This window comes from Girardinichthys multiradiatus, chromosome Y, assembly GCF_021462225.1.
Source record: "Girardinichthys multiradiatus isolate DD_20200921_A chromosome Y, DD_fGirMul_XY1, whole genome shotgun sequence".
Lineage (NCBI taxonomy): Eukaryota > Metazoa > Chordata > Actinopteri > Cyprinodontiformes > Goodeidae > Girardinichthys > Girardinichthys multiradiatus.
Window position 1 is genome coordinate 37,056,755 of NC_061818.1, and position 16,488 is coordinate 37,073,242.

A 16,488-nucleotide genomic window follows, 5' to 3' on the forward strand; every position below is an offset into this window, starting at 1 on the left:
AAAAAAAAAAAAAAAAAAAAAAACACTACTGTACGTTATTGACGTGTTTAACTTGCTAATTCTGCTCCCTTAATTTAATCAAACTGTGTTAATTTTCGTTGGCCCCTTTCCTCAAATCCTGTTTGCTAAAACAGGGCACAATAACTTGACGTTGTCACAAAGTGCGGTAGGTTATAATTTCTATTTCAGTGGAGAACAAAATAAAACAATGTCCCTCTCTCATATCTGAACGACTGCTATTCCGGGCAAGGCATGCAGTTAAACATGGTCCTTTTTCAACAAGATCTCTTATAATATACAGCTCCTCTCAGCCTGAGGCTCTGGTTCAAAATTGGAAAAGGTGGATTGTTTATTCCAGATCATCATCTGGCATAATGCACACATTGTTTCGATCTGCTGTGTTGAAGAAAAGGCTCAGCCAAGATGCACAACACTTTCTTTGCATCATATCAAACATGTTCTGGCTGTTCAACTGTGCGTTGATAATGCTGTATACCAGTGCTGCATTGTGCAAAAAAATCACATGTGAGATTCCTCAGGGCTCCATTCTCGGGCCACTTTTATTCAATATACGCTCCCCGTAGTTTTTGTTCCCTGTGTATGCTGACACAAACCTTATATTTCTGTCATCATAAGATCAAAGTCCCTTACAATCACAGAGTCAGTGTACATCCATAATACTAATGACTGAATGGAAAAAAAAACTTGCTTCAGCTTAATACTGAAAATACAGATGTGATTGTTTTTGGCCCCATAAAGGACAGTTTAGAAATCAGCACTCAGAAATATTCAATCAGACTAAAGACCAAAGAGTGTGCCAGAAGCCTAATTTTTAACAGTAACATAAAGTGCACTCTAAATCAGCCTACTGCTATCTAAAAAAATATTGGCCAAAATAGGGGTTTCCGGTCAGATGAGTACACAGACAAACTGGTGCATGCTTTTGTTTCAGAGGTTTAGATGATCCTCCAGAAGCGCTAATAACATTGCAAATGAATTATTGTATTGTCTTTACCATTTACTGCAACAAAAATAAATCAGACAACTGCAGCTCATCTAAAATGCCAGAGTCCTGACCAACACAACAAAATAAGATCATAACACATCAGTCCTTAAATAACTCCCTGTTTATCAAAAGACAGAATTTTAAATCTTGTCGATCCATTATAGGGCACTGAACAGTCATGGGTCTGAAAACATTTCAGAGCTGCAGACCAGGTAAACCCAGATCCCTCAGATTACCAGAGACCTGCTCACACAGTGTCCCAAGGGCCAGAACTTAAAAAAGAGGAGGCAAAATTAACTTTACATGTACGGTCTTCAGCTCTAGAACCAAGTCTTAGTAAAGCTGGAATGTGCAGAAACTGTTGGTTAGTTATATCAAGACTAAAAACATTACTGTTTACTGTAGCTTTCCATCAAACACCAAAGATTATTTAATTGGTTATTTTAAATTCAAATTGCATTTTATTTTATTTTTTTGCTTTTTATGTAATATTTTTAACTGTTAAATGTATCTGTGGGCTGCACGATGGCGCAGTTGGTAGCACTGTTGAAGGTCCTGGGTTTGACTCCTGGCCGGGGATCTTTCTGCATGGAGTTTGCATGTTCTCACTATGCATGCGTGGGTTCTCACCGGGTACTCTGGCTTCCTCCCACATTTCAAAGACGTGCCTGTTAGGTTAATTGGTCTCTCTAAATTGCCCTAGGGTGTGTGAATGAGTGTGTGCGTGGTTGTTTGTGTGTTGCCCTGCGATGGACTAGCGACCTGTCCAGGGCGTACCCCGCCTCCCGCCCATAGACTGCTGGAGATAGGCACCAGCTCCCCCGCGACCCACTATGGCAGACGCATAGAAAATGACGGACATGTATCTGTTTTTCTTTTTATGTATGTCTTGTTTTAAGCTCCTTTATTTTATCATGAAGCTATTTCACTTACCTTGTTTATAACTGCGGCTGTACATGACTGGCCCTATTTATGTAATCGTACTGATATTTTACTGTATCTTGATTGCATTTACATTAGTACTGATTATATTGGTCAGTGGAAAATTGTTTTAAACATGCTACACAAACAAGGTTTGATTTGATTTGACAGCAATACGAAAATAAATGTAATACATAAACACATTACTAAATATGATAAATAATTTTGTCCTTTTTATGTTGCTTAGCGCAGTTTTGTGACTGAATTATATTCTGACAACAAATGCCGGATGGCATTCCCCCGTGTTTCCGCAACGTCTTTGGAAGAGCACAGTGAGATTTGTTCAATAACACATCACTCGTGGAAAGACATTTGCGATTAATATCAAAATCATCCATTTTTTGCTATTAGACTAGAAAAATATCGACCATTGTTACATATTTTGTACAAACACAATGTGTTCTTTCAGCTGAAGACGTTGATATCGAGCGAACCCTCTTCATCAGTGCAGCGGCGGTACGTGCGTCGGCCTACTGACGTCTGTACGTCCCGTATGCCCGGGCGGGGAGGGGAAAGAGCACCGTTCCAAACAACAATGGGGGAAGTTTGTGAGGAGAAAAACTCAAAGTCATGGCTTTCTGTTGTTTGGCGAATAAGTAACGTTGTAATGTCTGTGTTCTTTGTTCTGGCTTCATATGTGCAGGTTAGTCCTTGAAGAATTAGTGTTTACTGTGACTGGGCTCTTTTAATGGTAATAATATCAGTTGTTCTGATCTCATTTTGCAGATCAATGACCCAGATGCAGGTTTATGGATGGTAGGTTTAGGGGCTTTGCAGCTTTTCCCCTTCTGGGTGTGCAGGTTGTGCTTGACGTGTTTCTGTTTCAGGTGGGTTATGGAGTCCCTGCTGTCCTTTGTGCATTTCTTGGCTTCGGACCGCATGTGACAGGTAGGCAGAAAGGGCTGGATGAGCATTTGCAGACTGCATTGGATTTACACCCTCTTTCTTGGTTTTCACTCTTGAGGACAAATTATTGAACTCTGTACCGTTCCAGCACATTTTACTAGTTCTAATAGCACCACCTAGTGGCTGATATGGTGACATTACAGCTGGTTGCTTTTTGGTTTTTAATTCCAGAAACTTTGCCCTGGAGGCGAGTTGCTGATCTCCACCTAATGATCTCCAGCGCAGCTATCTTCATATTAGGATTCAAACTTTACACAGAGCGAGTCACGCAGATCTTTCAGCAGGAGGAGGGCCGGTATGCTGCCATCTCATGCTAACTGGATAACAAAGAAATAAAGCTGTGCCTACAGGTCCTTCTCAAAATATTAGCATATTGTGATAAAGTTCATTATTTTCCATAATGTAATGATGAAAATTTAACATTCATATATTTTAGATTCATTGCACACTAACTGAAATATTTCAGGTCTTTTATTGTCTTAATACGGATGATTTTGGCATACAGCTCATGAAAACCCAAAATTCCTATCTCACAAAATTAGCATATTTCATCCGACCAATAAAAGAAAAGTGTTTTTAATCCAAAAACGTCAACCTTCAAATAATCATGTACAGTTATGCACTCAATACTTGGTCGGGAATCCTTTGGCAGAAATGACTGCTTCAATGCGGCGTGGCATGGAGGTAATCAGCCTGTGGCACTGCTGAGGTCTTATGGAGGCCCAGGATGCTTCGATAGCGGCCTTTAGCTCATCCAGAGTGTTGGGTCTTGAGTCTCTCAACGTTCTCTTCACAATATCCCACAGATTCTCTATGGGGTTCAGGTCAGGAGAGTTGGCAGGCCAATTGAGCACAGTGATACCATGGTCAGTAAACCATTTACCAGTGGTTTTGGCACTGTGAGCAGGTGCCAGGTCGTGCTGAAAAATGAAATCTTCATCTCCATAAAGCTTTTCAGCAGATGGAAGCATGAAGTGCTCCAAAATCTCCTGATAGCTAGCTGCATTGACCCTGCCCTTGATAAAACACAGTGGACCAACACCAGCAGCTGACACGGTACCCCAGACCATCACTGACTGTGGGTACTTGACACTGGACTTCTGGCATTTTGGCATTTCCTTCTCCCCAGTCTTCCTCCAGACTCTGGCACCTTGATTTCTGAATGACATGCAGAATTTGCTTTCATCCGAAAAAAAGTACTTTGGACCACTGAGCAACAGTCCAGTGCTGCTTCTCTGTAGCCCAGGTCAGGCGCTTCTGCCGCTGTTTCTGGTTCAAAAGTGGCTTGACCTGGGGAATGCGGCACCTGTAGCCCATTTCCTGCACACGCCTGTGCACGGTGGCTCTGGATGTTTCTACTCCAGACTCAGTCCACTGCTTCCGCAGGTCCACCAAGGTCTGGAATCGGCCCTTCTCCACAATCTTCCTCAGGGTCTGGTCACCTCTTCTCGTTGTGCAGCGTTTTCTGCCGCACTTTTTCCTTCCCACAGACTTCCCACTGAGGTGCCTTGATACAGCACTCTGGGAACAGCCTATTCGTTCAGAAATGTCTTTCTGTGTCTTACCCTCTTGCTTGAGGGTGTCAATAGTGGCCTTCTGGACAGCAGTCAGGTCGGCAGTCTTACCCATGATTGGGGTTTTGAGTGATGAACCAGGCTGGGAGTTTTAAAGGCCTCAGGAATCTTTTGCAGGTGTTTAGAGTTAACTCGTTGATTCAGATGATTAGGTTCATAGCTCGTTTAGAGACCCTTTTAATGATATGCTAATTTTGTGAGATAGGAATTTTGGGTTTTCATGAGCTGTATGCCAAAATCATCCGTATTAAGACAATAAAAGACTTGAAATATTTCAGTTAGTGTGCAATGAATCTAAAATATATGAATGTTAAATTTTCATCATGACATTATGGAAAATAATTAACTTTATCACAATATGCTAATATTTTGAGAAGGACCTGTATAAAGTCTAAGGGTTTTAAAACATTTGGAAAGGCTTTGACACCTTCCATAATAATGCATACTAATGTTCAGGACAAGCTTGACCCTCTGCAGTTGATATATTAAAGTCACAGAGCAGTGAATGAAGCTAGTGTCATTTTTATTTTTATTACACTGCTGAAAAAAATAAAGGGAACACTCAAATAACACATCCTAGATCTGAATGAATGAAATATTCTCATTGAATACTTTGTTCTGTACAAAGTTGAATGTGCTGACAAGAAAATCACACAAAAATTATCAATGGAAATCAAATTTATTAACCAATGGAGGCCTGGATTTGGAGTCACACACAAAATTAAAGTGGAAAAACACACTACAGGCTGATCCAACTTTGATGTAATGTCCTTAAAACAAGTCAAAATGAGACTCAGTATTGTGTGTGTGGCCTCCACGTACCTCTATGACCTCCCTACAACGCCTGGACATGCTCCTGATGAGACGGAGGATGGTCTCCTGAGGGATCTCCTCCCAGACCTGGACTAAAGCATCCACCAACTCCTGGACAGTCTGTGGTCCAACATGACGTTGGTGGATGGAGCGAGACATGATGTCCCAGATGTGCTCAATCGGATTCAGGTCTGGGGAACGGGCCAGTCCATAGCTTCAATGTCTTCATCTTGCAGGAACTGCTGACACACTCCAGCCACATGAGGTCTAGCATTGTCCTGCATTAGGAGGAACCCAGGGCCAACCGCACCAGCATATGGTCTCACAAAGGGTCTGAGGATCTCATCTCGGTACCTAATGGCAGTCAGGCTACCTCTGGTGAGCACGTGGAGGGCCATGCAGCCCTCCAAAGAAATGCCACCCCACACCATTACTGACCCACTGCCAAACTGGTCATGCTGAAGGATGTTCCAGGCAGCAGATCTTTCTCCATGGTGTCTCCAGACTCTGTCATGTCTGTCACATGTGCTCAGTGTGAACCTGCTTTCATCTGTGAAGAGCACAGGGCGCCAGTGGCGAATTTGCCAATCCTGGTGTTCTCTGGCAAATGCCAAGCGTCCTGCACGGTGTTGGGCTGTGAACATTTGTGGACGTCGGGCCCTCATACCATCCTCATGGAGTCAGTTTCTAACCGTTTGTGCAGACACATGCACATTTGTGGCCTGCTGGAGGTCATTCTGCAGGACTCTGGCAGTGCTCCTCCTGTTCCTCCTTGCACAAAGGTGGAGGTAGCGGTCCTGCTGCTGGGTTGTTGCCCTCCTACGGCCTCCTCCACGTCTCCTGGTGTACTGGCCTGTCTCCTGGTAGCGCCTCCAGGTTCTGGACACTACGCTGACAGACACAGCAAACCTTCTTGCCACAGCTCACATTGATGTGTCATCCTGGATGAGCTGCACTACCTGAGCCACTTGTGTGGGTTGTAGAGTCCGTCTCATGCTACCATGAGTGTGAAAGCACCACCAACATTCAAAAGTGACCAAAACATCAGCCAGAAAGCATCGGTACTGAGAAGTGGTCTGTGGTCCCCACCTGCAGAACCACTCCTTTATTAAGTGTCCTGATAATCACCAAAGATTTCCCCCTGTTGTCTTTTCTATTTGTACAACAGCTGTGAAATTAATTGTCAATCAGTGTTGCTTCCTAAGTGGACAGTTTGATTTCACACAAGTTTGATTTACTTGGAGTTATATTGTGTTGTTTAAGTGTTCCCTCTATTTTTTTCAGCAGTGTATTTACTGATGCGTTTCAATAAATTTAAATATCAGTAATAGGTTTCTTTATGTCATAAATTCAATTCAAAACATTAAACTTGCATATTATATAGATTTATTATACACAGAGTAATGTATTTCAATAGTTTATGTTAATTTTGATGGTAATGACTTACATCTCATTAAAAACCCAAAATTCAGTTTGTCAAAAAATTAGAATATTACATAAGACTGATTAAAAATGATTTTTATTGCACAAATTTTATGTTATGGCCTACACCATCATGAGGAGAACTGCCTACTTAAACGTTGTCCTGTCAATGACATCCACCACAAGGAGGTTGAGCCACTAATAGTCCTTCCTAAAGAAGCTGGCTGTTCAGAGTACATGTATCCAAGCATATTAATAGAAAGTAAAGTGGAAGGAAAAAGTGTGGTAGAAAAGGGTGTTAGAGTAACATGGATCACTGCAGCCTTGGGAGGATTGTGAAGCAAAGCCCATTTAAAAGTTTAGGAGATTCACAAGGTGTGGACTGCAGCTGGACTCAGAGCTTCATGAGCCACCTCAAAGATGCATCCAGGACATGGTCAACAACAGCCACATTCCTTGAGTTAAGCTACCCACGAACCAAAGACCCCATCAGAAGTGTCTTACTTGAGATCAAGGTTTGTGTCTCTGGTTTGGGAGTCCTGGCAGCGTGTTCTCCACACATTTCACAGGTCATAGCTGACAACTATTTTGTTACTGATCAGAAACTTGATGTGGGAGATGTTCATGTGATTCCCATTTAGTATGAAATGGTAGAACAACCTTTGTTCTTACCACCTTGAGTAAACTGACAAATTTCTTGGATCTTGCCGAGTCTGTACAGATCTTAGGGAGAAAGGACTGGACAGTTGCTCACTTTTGCTCCAAAGTCCTCTTTTTAGATTAAAGTAATTTACAAAGGTCATTTACAAAGGTCCTGGAGTCTGAAAGAACGAAGAGTCACATAATACAAGCTACTTCAGGTCCAGTGTGAATTTTCCACAGTCAGTGATGATTTGGAGTGCATTCCTACCATGAAACATTGTAGTGGCAGCATCATTGTGTTTGAATGCTTTTTTTTCAGCAGGGACAGGGAAGCTGGACAGTGTTAATGGGAAGATGGAAGAAAACCTGTAAGATGGTACAAAAGACCTTTAGCTGGGGCAGAGGTTTACCTCTCAGCGTTGACAGAAACCCCAAACAAACAGCCAGAGCTACAATGGAATGCTTTAGATCAAAGCATATTCATGTCTGAGAATGGCCTACACCTAAATTTAATCGAACATCTGTGGCAAGACGTGAAAATGAATCTTCACAGTCGCTGTCTATCCAGTCTGACTGAGCTTGACTTATTTTGGAAAGAGATAATTTTAGTCTTCTCATGTGGAAAGCTGGTGAAGACATACCCAAAATACTTTCAGCTGTAATTGTAGAGAAAAGTGGTTAAGATTTTTATTGTAAAAACCTTTGTCCATTACACAGTTATCTTCTTGGTTTTTGGTTTATTATATAATTCCCAACGAAAAACACTGCTATAATGTTAAAAAATCAGAAAAATGTAAACATTGTATAAACATTTTAGCAAAGCAACGTAATCCAATGACTAATTGAACTATATGTTCCCTCCTTTCAACATTTTTTGGAATATTTGTACAAGCCTGAAAAACAAGTGTGGGGGGGAAAAAAAAGAAATATCTTGTTTTTATAGAGTGTAGATCTAACTAAAATCACTATTCCATTAGCCTCTTTATTAAAACTTTGCTTATAAGAATAGGTAAAAAAGATAAATATTTCCTTAGAGACTAGGCCAGGAAGAGGGCAGAAAGGAATGAGCAATGATGGAATAATATCAATGAATAATAATCTTTTGCTTTCCACATTCTGTCTCCATAGAGAATTTTCTGGTCTTTTGTTGACAGCTGTTTGGCTCATATTATGTCGTCACTCTGGAAGGTAATTTACTGTTCAACACAAGTTTACATTAAGCTTTTAATAGATTAAAACTTCTTGTTTTTTTCCACTGTCCTTCTCTACCAGAGCCCCTGTTGGGATGCTGCGAGTCTCCACAGCTGTTGCCATCACAGTTTTCCCTATTGTGGCTTGGCTTTACTACCACGTCAATAAGGAGCTGAGATCAAACTGGCCTTCACACTGTAAAACTGCGATTTAAAGCAGCTACTTCTGGGCTCCTCTTTCTCATGACGTTCCTTTTTTTTTTTGTTTGATGGAAAAATCCCTCGCCAAGGAAATAGTTTTTTGTGGACCTGTTTAATAAAAATGAATTAGAGCAGAAAGATTTGTCTTTTTGTTAATTATTTCCGTAATTACAATAAACAGTCTTTGACCCTTGTAAATTTGATATGAATTTGTTCCAAAACTGTAACATAGCTTTCTGTATAGGCAAGTTGTAGAGACCAAATTTATTTTCTGTCTGCATTGTCAATGATTTTGCGCTGGGTGTCAGCAGAGAGCCCCCACGCTCTCTGCGGACGACAGAAGAAGACGTGTCTAAAACGTCTGATCTCAGATCAGTTCGTTCAGACGTTAACTTTCCAATGGAGAATATCGTGACCCTGAAGAACTGACCTGAGAACAGCAGTTTTTAATCAGGCGTTTTTCCCATGTGTGTTAAGCAACAGCGGTTCTGCAAAGGTTAAAGCCGACATGAGCGTTCTGTTTCAGAACCTGGGCTGCTGGCTGGTCCAGAGTAAAGCCCCGCAGAGCCGAGCCGTCAGATTGGTTCACAGTTTAATTCAAAGGGACGCTGGGCTGAAACATACGCTGCCATCGCGGGCAGATCTCTGCTACCTGGTAGGTCAAAGCTAGGAGCTGCCGCTGTCTTTGCGACGCCAAACTCCATGAGAAAATCAGGCAAATCAACGTTTATTCCAGTTTTGCGTTGGTTAAAATCAAAATGTGGACATTATTGTTTCCGTAGCTTTATGTGTATACTCTACTATTAATTCGGTGACAAAATGTATTACGCTAATTGTAATTTTGCTTCGGAAAATTGCCTTGCGTTACTTAAAGGATTTAATAACTGCTGTACATTAAAACAAGGGGTGACAACTTGGTGATTTTTAAAAGAGGCTTGTAATATGTTTATGCCATATTTTATTCTGAATGTCCTTCCTTATCACCTGCTTCTTGCAGGTGAGTGTGAGTCGGTGGCACACCTGCAGAAGAACACAATGGCTGAAGCTTTACGGTTTAAGATCATCTTCCTCGATGCCTCCACCGCCTTCATCAGGCGAGAAGTCCAAGAAGTCAGGGGTAAGAGCATAGGAAGCTCTCTTAACACCATGAATGTGACCTTAACAGTTCAACTTAAAAATGCGAAATAATAATAAAACAAAAAGCTGCAAAATCTGGTCGCATAACTCTGAAACTAATACTTAGGAACACTTTTTGATTCAGTTTGATTCTTCTGTATTTTGTTGGGGTCTATCAACATGCCTCATTTTGACATGACAATCTTTGACGACTCTGTCTGCAAATCTTATCTATGTTTGTCAGACGTCTCTTGTCCAAAACCCTCATCAGATCAGTCCAGAGGTTCTTCTAGTTTTAGTTTTGGACTCTGGCTGGGCCAAGAGGCAGCAGCCATTATAGTGCAGAGCCAAATCTCTCCTAATATAACAGTTTATCTAGACCCACAAAACTTAAATAAAGAAATAAAAACACAATAATAATACAATTTATGAAATTAAACCATTCTGCTGTTAAAATGTGATGCAGATATTACAAAAAAAAGCATTTAAAAGAGCTGCTGAACTCCTTTCCTACTAAGTTTGTAATTAAAAACATTTTGTCATCTTTAGGTAATTTTTGGTCACAGTTATTGAGTTCCGCTGTGGAGCACTAAAAGGGAAATACATGTCTCTGGAGCCAGATGTGGCAGAACCTTGGACTAGGCCATTTTAAAACTTACATTTTTTTCTTTTATTCGGTTGTAATCTTGGACTTGCCATGTTGCTGAAAAATCAAATCCCTTTTACACTTTCTGTCAGATGCCTTTTAGATTTTGGGTCAAAACTTACTGGTATTTGGAACTGTTCATATTTTCATCCATCTTGACCGAAATCCCAGTTCCGTGTAAGAAAAAGTAAGTACACATCATGATGCTGCCACCACCATGTTTCACTGTGGGTGTTGATGTGTTGATTAAGTAACGAACACATGATTTGGAATCATACCCTGAAAGTTCAAGTTCTCCTGTTGTCTCTTAATTTCTCCAAATATGCATAACTGTCTTCACTGGGACTTGAGAAATGTATTTTTTCCACCCCTCTCCGAACTGATATCTTAGTACATAAGATTATTTTGATCCTTTGTAGCCTCTCTGCAAACTATAGCTTAAACTAAAGGAAGCCAGTGAGCAAATGTCAGGAAACTTCTCCTAGGACAGCTGAACTTTATTTCAGGTTTATCAGATTCTCTCTAATCGTATGCAGGTGTAAACTGAACAAGATTAAATGCTGAAACTGAATCAAAGCACAGCAATAGTTAACAAGGTTTGCATATGTATCCAGTAAAGTCCTGAACCCTGTTATTTCACCTGGAGTGTGTACACTGCTGAGATGGATCCGTTTCATGCGTGCTCTTGTCTTCTGTCTCCACTTTAAAGCCTGTGACGTGGAAATCTTTAGCAGTCACGTTTGCTATCGGAGGTGCTCTGCTGGGAGGGATGAAGTATTTCAAGAAAGAAAAGGAGGAATGTGAGTACCTTTGTGCATTAAAGAGGTACTAAACATCTTCTGGAAGAAAAAAAAACTTGTTTGGATTATGTTGGTAAACAGTTTTTGTGCGTAAAGCGACAGCCCTGTTAAATAACGACCTGCTTTTTTTCTGTTGATTTTCAGTGATTGAAAAGGAGCGAAACAAAACGATCGGCAGGCCAGCGTTGGGCGGCCCTTTCTCGCTCATCGATCAGAACAACAAGCCCTCCAAGAGTGAGGACTTCCTCGGTCGATGGATCCTCATCTACTTTGGTTTCACGCACTGCCCCGACATCTGCCCGGACGAGATAGAGAAAATGATTGAAGCGGTGGATGGAATAGGTAACGAAATGAGTTTTTATAACAACAAAAATATAAGGTTAAAGTTTTAACAGTTTGTCTGTGTTTGGTTTTCTGCAGACAAGATCCAGTCTCTTCCGAACTTGACGCCCATCCTCATCACTATAGATCCTGACAGAGATACTCCAGAGGCCATGGCTGCATATGTGAAAGGTACCAGCGCAGCAGAGCGAACCCTTTAACAGGACAGATTTCTCCTGTTGTTTAAAGTGGCCCACCAAAATTTCTTCGATTTATCCTGAAAATTGGGAAAAATGACACCTTATTCTCGACTGCTTGGTGCTTGGAGTTGATCAGTTTAGCTTCTGTGTTTTTTTTTCCACCAGCTTTTTGAGAACTGACCACAGGTTCTCATTGCGATCAAGTTTCTTGGCCAGAAGTCCAAAATGTCTATGTTGCCTTTTTTGTTGTGACATGATGGTTCATCTTGCTGGAAGATCTACAGATTGTCACCAAGTTGCTGGAAAAAGTTGCTCTTGGAGGATGTTTTCATTCCACCTTTAATCCACTGCAATGATTTTTGGGAAGAGTTGGGAGGTAGCCCACTCGCTTAGAGGAGAAGGTGTTTGGGTTCCTCTTCTCTGCACCACACAGGACTCCTGGTAGCTCTCATCTTAGGTGTCCCAACAATAAGGAGGAGGATTGATCAGAGAAAATAACTTTCCATTGAGGCTTCATTACTTGGTGAGATGGGTCCAAACAAGATCCAACACTTATGGTTGTGTTCAGCAGAAGGTCTTGTGCTGTCCATTCATGTACAGAATTTCAGCCTGTTTCTGAAGTTTCTCCTGGACAGAAGTGGCTTCTTTGCTGCCATTTGTGTCACAAGTCTGCTATCAAAAAGTCTTGAGGATGCCTATGCACTCACAAGCACCTGCGGCCCACGTTTAGCAAGCTCTGGACTGGTGGTAGCATGGTTTTGTTAGTCTTTATACAGGATTTTCTGTGTCCGTCTCTTTGGAGATAGGTGTTGCCATGCAAGAAGACACATCTGTCCCTTTTTTTTTAGCGGCCGTTCTACTAAATTGAGCGACGTCAGCTGGACTCTTTCACAGCATCATCCTTGCTCAGGATATGACTGTGCTGACTATTTTGTGCCGGTACAAAAAAAATGTAGTTTTTACAAAGTAAAGTTTAATAAAATACCTAATCTGCATCTGATCACTCTGCACAAGTTGCATTGGTCACTGCTAAATCTTTTTAATTTCCAGGATGCTCTGGAACAGCTTAACATTTGATAATTGTGTGACTGAATGGTTCTTATTTTGAAATAAAGATTAGCAGCCCCTCATGGATTTTTTTGGGGGCGAAGTCACAAGGCTGTGTTTCTGTCTGCCTGACTGGAGGATGAAGGATATGTTGCATATGTGGTACTGGTTCCATTGGACTGGAATCTGTCAAAGGATTTTTATCTTGGTGGTCCTGTTGGTACCTCACAGTCTGATCTCTCCGTCAGAGTTTTCCCCGAAGCTGATTGGTCTGACGGGGACGACGGCTCAGGTCGAGGAGGTCTCCAGAGCCTACAGAGTGTACTACAGTCAGGGGCCGAAGGATGAAGACAACGACTACATCGTGAGTCATGAGCTGCTCCAGTTTTATTGGAAACATTTCATCTTGGTGAGCCAGATATCTAAACTTGGCCTGCTGTTGTTTTTAGGTTGATCACACCATCATCATGTACCTCGTAGGACCCGACGGACAGTTTGTGGATTATTTTGGACAGAATAAACGAAGTGTGGAGATCATCAGCTCGATAGCAGCTCACATGAGGAAGTATAAGAAGGGGAACTGATGGGCAGCCCATGAAAGCCCACCATGAACTGACAGTTTATCTTCAGGTGTTTAATTGCTGCTGTCTTATCACTTTGTAAACACAAATGTATAAAGGCACTTTTCTTTCTTTTTACTGGTGTGCTGCTGTTTGTTGCTTTCACATCAAGCTTTCTTCTCAGCCCAAAACAGTAAAAACTTTAATAGAGGATTAGTTGTTCATTATTTGCAGCTAATGGATGAACAGTTTGGAAAAGTGCTTTTTTTCTTACATCCAGATTGCTAAATAATAGTTTCTAATTCGATTTCGGATCCACCTAGTGGTCGGAAAACAAATGACACATAAAGGGACAATGAAAATTGTCCACTACTGCTTTGTGTGTGCTTGAGAGTTTAGTGACTCAGTTTATTACGGCAACTACTCTGGTTTAAAAGGACGTTTGTTGGAAAAAGTCTTCCTAAAGCTTTGGAAAATCTTCAGCCTTTCAAGTGATTCTAATTAAATAAAATGTCTTGAAATGACACATTAATTATGTGAGTAAAAATGAAAATTGGAGACACTGCCTGGTTAGATTGGAATGTTGATCCAACTTATGGATTTTACAAAATCAATATCTAGACAATGTTTTGTGAAGTTTTACCCTTTTTTCCACCAAATGTCTGAAACTACAACTGAAGTGCTTTAATTCCAGGAAGTTTCATGTCCACCAGCGGACATGATACATCAAGATGTAGATGTTTTTGTCTACCAGAGTTTTTCCCCTGATATTTTACCTCTGAGTGAAGGGTCTCCTTCCAGTTATGTCTTGCATGCACCGTTGATGAGATCTAAAACATTACATCTGCCCACCTCAGACTCCTGTAGCTCAAAGGTAAAGAAATATTGAGTTTGGTTTTTTTTTTTGCCATCGCCCACCTGCTTTTTTTCACTTTTATCAGGTAGTCTTTTAAATCTGTTTATAGCTTCCTTATTTGCAATGTCTATATTTTGATGTAAATTAAAAAATTTCTGCAGCATCAGCTCCCACCTAAACAGCAACTACAGATGGGCAGGGGTGACACTCAGATTGTTATAATTAAAAACAGTAGTACAGTAACAGACTGTAGTCAGTGTTTATAGTATGTCAGACTATACAGTCTGGGATCTTGACAACCACCTATATTGATTTATTAATATCCGTTCAGCCTACACACCCGTTGGGTTTCCTCCTTTAGAAACTGGATTAGAAAAGCAAACAGTCGTCCAGCTCTCTGTCCAGACATCACGCTCATTCCTGGAGGCGAAGGGGAAAATATGGAGCTCTCACATTTTTCATTTCTTGCTAAATAGATTATTAAAACCCATAAGTGTTTTTCAAGGCATTCTTTTCTTTTGTTTTCTTGAAGTTTTTGTTGCTTACATTTGAATATTGTCCACTAAGTAAGTGAATCAAACATGTTTTTTTAATGGATCAAACATTTTTAGGTAGAAATAACTTGTTTGGTGGAATTTAATTAAATTTATTTCCATCTATTTGTACGTTACTAAATATGACCTTTATTTTTAACCAGATAAAGCCTCATTGAGATTAGTAATCTCTTTCCAAGAAGGACCTGGCAAGACGGCAGCAGAGTTAATAAAACAATGATAAAACACACTCATACATGGCATAACCCGACAGCATATGTGAGAGCACAAGATCAAGGCTTAGACTCAAAATCAATTACAAGAAGTAAACCTTTTCCCGGTGTTTTGAGATTGCTTTGAACTCACCAACACTCACCAGCTCTGGCAGCTTTGAGTCTTTCTGGAATTCATGTAGGAAATGTGGTTTATTAGCCTAACTGTGCCTCTGGAAACCATCAACCCTGCTTTAATGTTATTTATTTTTACAGTGAAAGTAAGGGAAACTGGATTTGGATTGATATTGCGATAGATCTGCGAGGCCTCCAGTCTCTACCAGCACCTCCTGCTGCTGGCAGATCAATTGTTCTGTCAGTCTTGGTACACTGTATTTTTGTAGCTTTGCAGCAGAAATAACAGGGTCCATTTTGTGTCTTAATCCACAGTAACAGAGCCAAACAGAATAAAACAATGGCAATGGAAATGATCAAACTATCTGCTTTATGTCCAAGATGCTTTTTGGAAAGTTATTCTCATACATTGTGTTTTAGAGATATTCATTGTCTGTAACTTGCATCTTTTGCAGCCAATCCAGGAAAGAGGGTTCTAGCTGGGATTATTTTACAGCGACAGAACCACAACGTCTGATGGTATGACGTCGCTTACACTCTAAGATCTAACAATAGTTGCTCCGAACCTTTTGTAACTGCAACTGTTTAAATCATTTTGGTCATGTTGTACATTTATGCACAGAATGAAGAATTAAGTCAGGCTTTTGTTGAAGTTTATATAAACACTGTTTGACCGAATAGATTTTTGTCACTGTGGTTACACTCTAAAACATAAATAGAATTTTTCCAATCTTTTTGAATTTTACAGATAAAAAACTGAACTCTTGTTTCTTATTAGCAGTTATGCTATACATTTTTACACGAGTATGTTACCAGCAGAACTCTGAGGGTAACCTGCTGCTTTTTGATGTTCCTAGGACTCGTCTTGTGAGATGAGGAGACAAAACTTTATCTGTGTGGCTCCCAAAGTGAAATAATCACTTTGAATGATTTTATGTTTCTTTTAAAGACTCTTTAACTTGGCTTTTAATTCCAGTTGATGCAAAGTATCAGGCTGGTTTTATTAAGATATTTTTATTTAATCTTTTATTGTTTTAACTGCTCTAATTCTGTTAGTTTTGGTGTAGATTTATTTTATTGCTAATTGCATATTTTTTATTTCTTTAATTTTATTGATCAGTGCAGCACCTTGGTCACTCTGGGTGTGTAAAGCGCTTCATAAATAAAGCTTGACTAATTGATAAAAAGTAAGCAAAATGACTTGACAGTTTTAGAAAATCTGAAACTAACTTTGTTTCATTTTAAATGAATTTGAATGAAGACATTTCTGTGTGCATCTGAGTCTGTGGTAGCAGAGAAAGAGAACCCACTCTTATCAGGGTAACAA

At 40.4% G+C, this 16,488-nt stretch overlaps 2 protein-coding genes and 1 long non-coding RNA gene across 3 annotated transcripts; all 3 read left to right on the plus strand.

The window, feature by feature from the left end:
- Positions 1–1,843: 1,843 nt before the first annotated feature.
- LOC124864037 lies at positions 1,844–2,423 on the plus strand. The gene is made up of 3 exons (XR_007037252.1): positions 1,844–1,888; positions 2,175–2,259; positions 2,397–2,423. It is a non-coding gene; the product is annotated as an uncharacterized LOC124864037 (long non-coding RNA).
- A 47-nt stretch (positions 2,424–2,470) lies between these two features.
- On the plus strand, positions 2,471–8,873 carry LOC124864035 (transmembrane protein 220-like). Its single transcript, XM_047358641.1, has 6 exons — positions 2,471–2,630; positions 2,714–2,743; positions 2,815–2,875; positions 3,065–3,188; positions 8,473–8,532; positions 8,617–8,873. Exons 1-6 carry the CDS (start codon positions 2,481–2,483, stop codon positions 8,747–8,749), a joined length of 558 nt encoding a protein of 185 aa, XP_047214597.1. The 5' UTR covers positions 2,471–2,480; the 3' UTR covers positions 8,750–8,873.
- A 230-nt stretch (positions 8,874–9,103) lies between these two features.
- Positions 9,104–13,563, plus strand: LOC124864034 (protein SCO1 homolog, mitochondrial-like). Its single transcript, XM_047358640.1, has 7 exons — positions 9,104–9,390; positions 9,733–9,852; positions 11,207–11,297; positions 11,442–11,639; positions 11,718–11,810; positions 13,114–13,229; positions 13,315–13,563. Exons 1-7 carry the CDS (start codon positions 9,244–9,246, stop codon positions 13,447–13,449), a joined length of 900 nt encoding a protein of 299 aa, XP_047214596.1. The 5' UTR covers positions 9,104–9,243; the 3' UTR covers positions 13,450–13,563.
- Positions 13,564–16,488: the final 2,925 nt, after the last annotated feature.

What these genes read in the sequence shown, in the direction of transcription:
- LOC124864034 (XM_047358640.1), top strand. Translation starts at nt 9,244, where the DNA reads ATGAGCGTTCTGTTTCAGAACCTGGGCTGCTGGCTGGTCCAGAGTAAA. An exon ending in AGAAGTCCAAGAAGTCAGGG is followed by an intron (nt 9,853 to 11,206) that starts GTAAGAGCATAG and finishes TCCACTTTAAAG; the next exon opens with CCTGTGACGTGGAAATCTTT. An exon ending in CAAGAAAGAAAAGGAGGAAT is followed by an intron (nt 11,298 to 11,441) that starts GTGAGTACCTTT and finishes GTTGATTTTCAG; the next exon opens with TGATTGAAAAGGAGCGAAAC.
- LOC124864035 (XM_047358641.1), top strand. Translation starts at nt 2,481, where the DNA reads ATGCCCGGGCGGGGAGGGGAAAGAGCACCGTTCCAAACAACAATGGGG. An exon ending in TTCTGGCTTCATATGTGCAG is followed by an intron (nt 2,631 to 2,713) that starts GTTAGTCCTTGA and finishes CTCATTTTGCAG; the next exon opens with ATCAATGACCCAGATGCAGG. An exon ending in CAGATGCAGGTTTATGGATG is followed by an intron (nt 2,744 to 2,814) that starts GTAGGTTTAGGG and finishes TTTCTGTTTCAG; the next exon opens with GTGGGTTATGGAGTCCCTGC.